The sequence below is a fragment of the Pteropus alecto genome, unplaced genomic scaffold, assembly GCF_000325575.1.
Source record: "Pteropus alecto unplaced genomic scaffold, ASM32557v1 scaffold110, whole genome shotgun sequence".
In the NCBI taxonomy this organism is placed as follows: Eukaryota; Metazoa; Chordata; class Mammalia; order Chiroptera; family Pteropodidae; genus Pteropus; species Pteropus alecto.
Genome location: NW_006431920.1, coordinates 10,287,031 through 10,287,326, shown reverse-complemented (window position 1 = coordinate 10,287,326; position 296 = coordinate 10,287,031). Strand labels below are relative to the sequence as shown.

At 71.3% G+C, this 296-nt stretch overlaps 1 protein-coding gene across 1 annotated transcript in view; it reads left to right on the top strand.

Annotated features, from left to right (window-relative positions):
* Positions 1-4: 4 nt before the first annotated feature.
* Positions 5-296, top strand: part of CDK5R2 (cyclin dependent kinase 5 regulatory subunit 2) — a gene marked incomplete at its 5' end in the record, with an annotated part of 1,950 nt that continues 1,658 nt past the window's right edge. Inside the window, 2 exon segments of the mRNA XM_025043199.1 lie at positions 5-293; position 296. The exon segment at position 296 is cut by the window's right edge and continues 1,658 nt beyond it. Of these exon segments, the coding sequence (XP_024898967.1) occupies positions 5-293; position 296 (290 nt within the window).

The following is a 296-nucleotide window of genomic DNA, read 5'->3' as shown; positions in this document are numbered from 1 at the left end:
CGCCTCCTCGGCCAAGGGCCGGAGGCCCGGCGGGCTGCCGGAGGAGAAGAAGAAGGCGCCGCCCGCGGGGGACGAGGCGCTGGGGGGCTACGGGGCGCCGCCAGCAGGCAAGGGCGGCAAAGGTGAGAGCCGGCTCAAGCGGCCATCCGTCCTCATCTCGGCGCTCACCTGGAAGCGCCTGGTGGCCGCGTCTGCCAAGAAGAAGAAAGGCAGCAAGAAGGTGACGCCCAAGCCGGCGTCCACGGGCCCTGACCCCCTGGTCCAGCAACGCAACCGCGAGAACCTTCTCCGCAAGG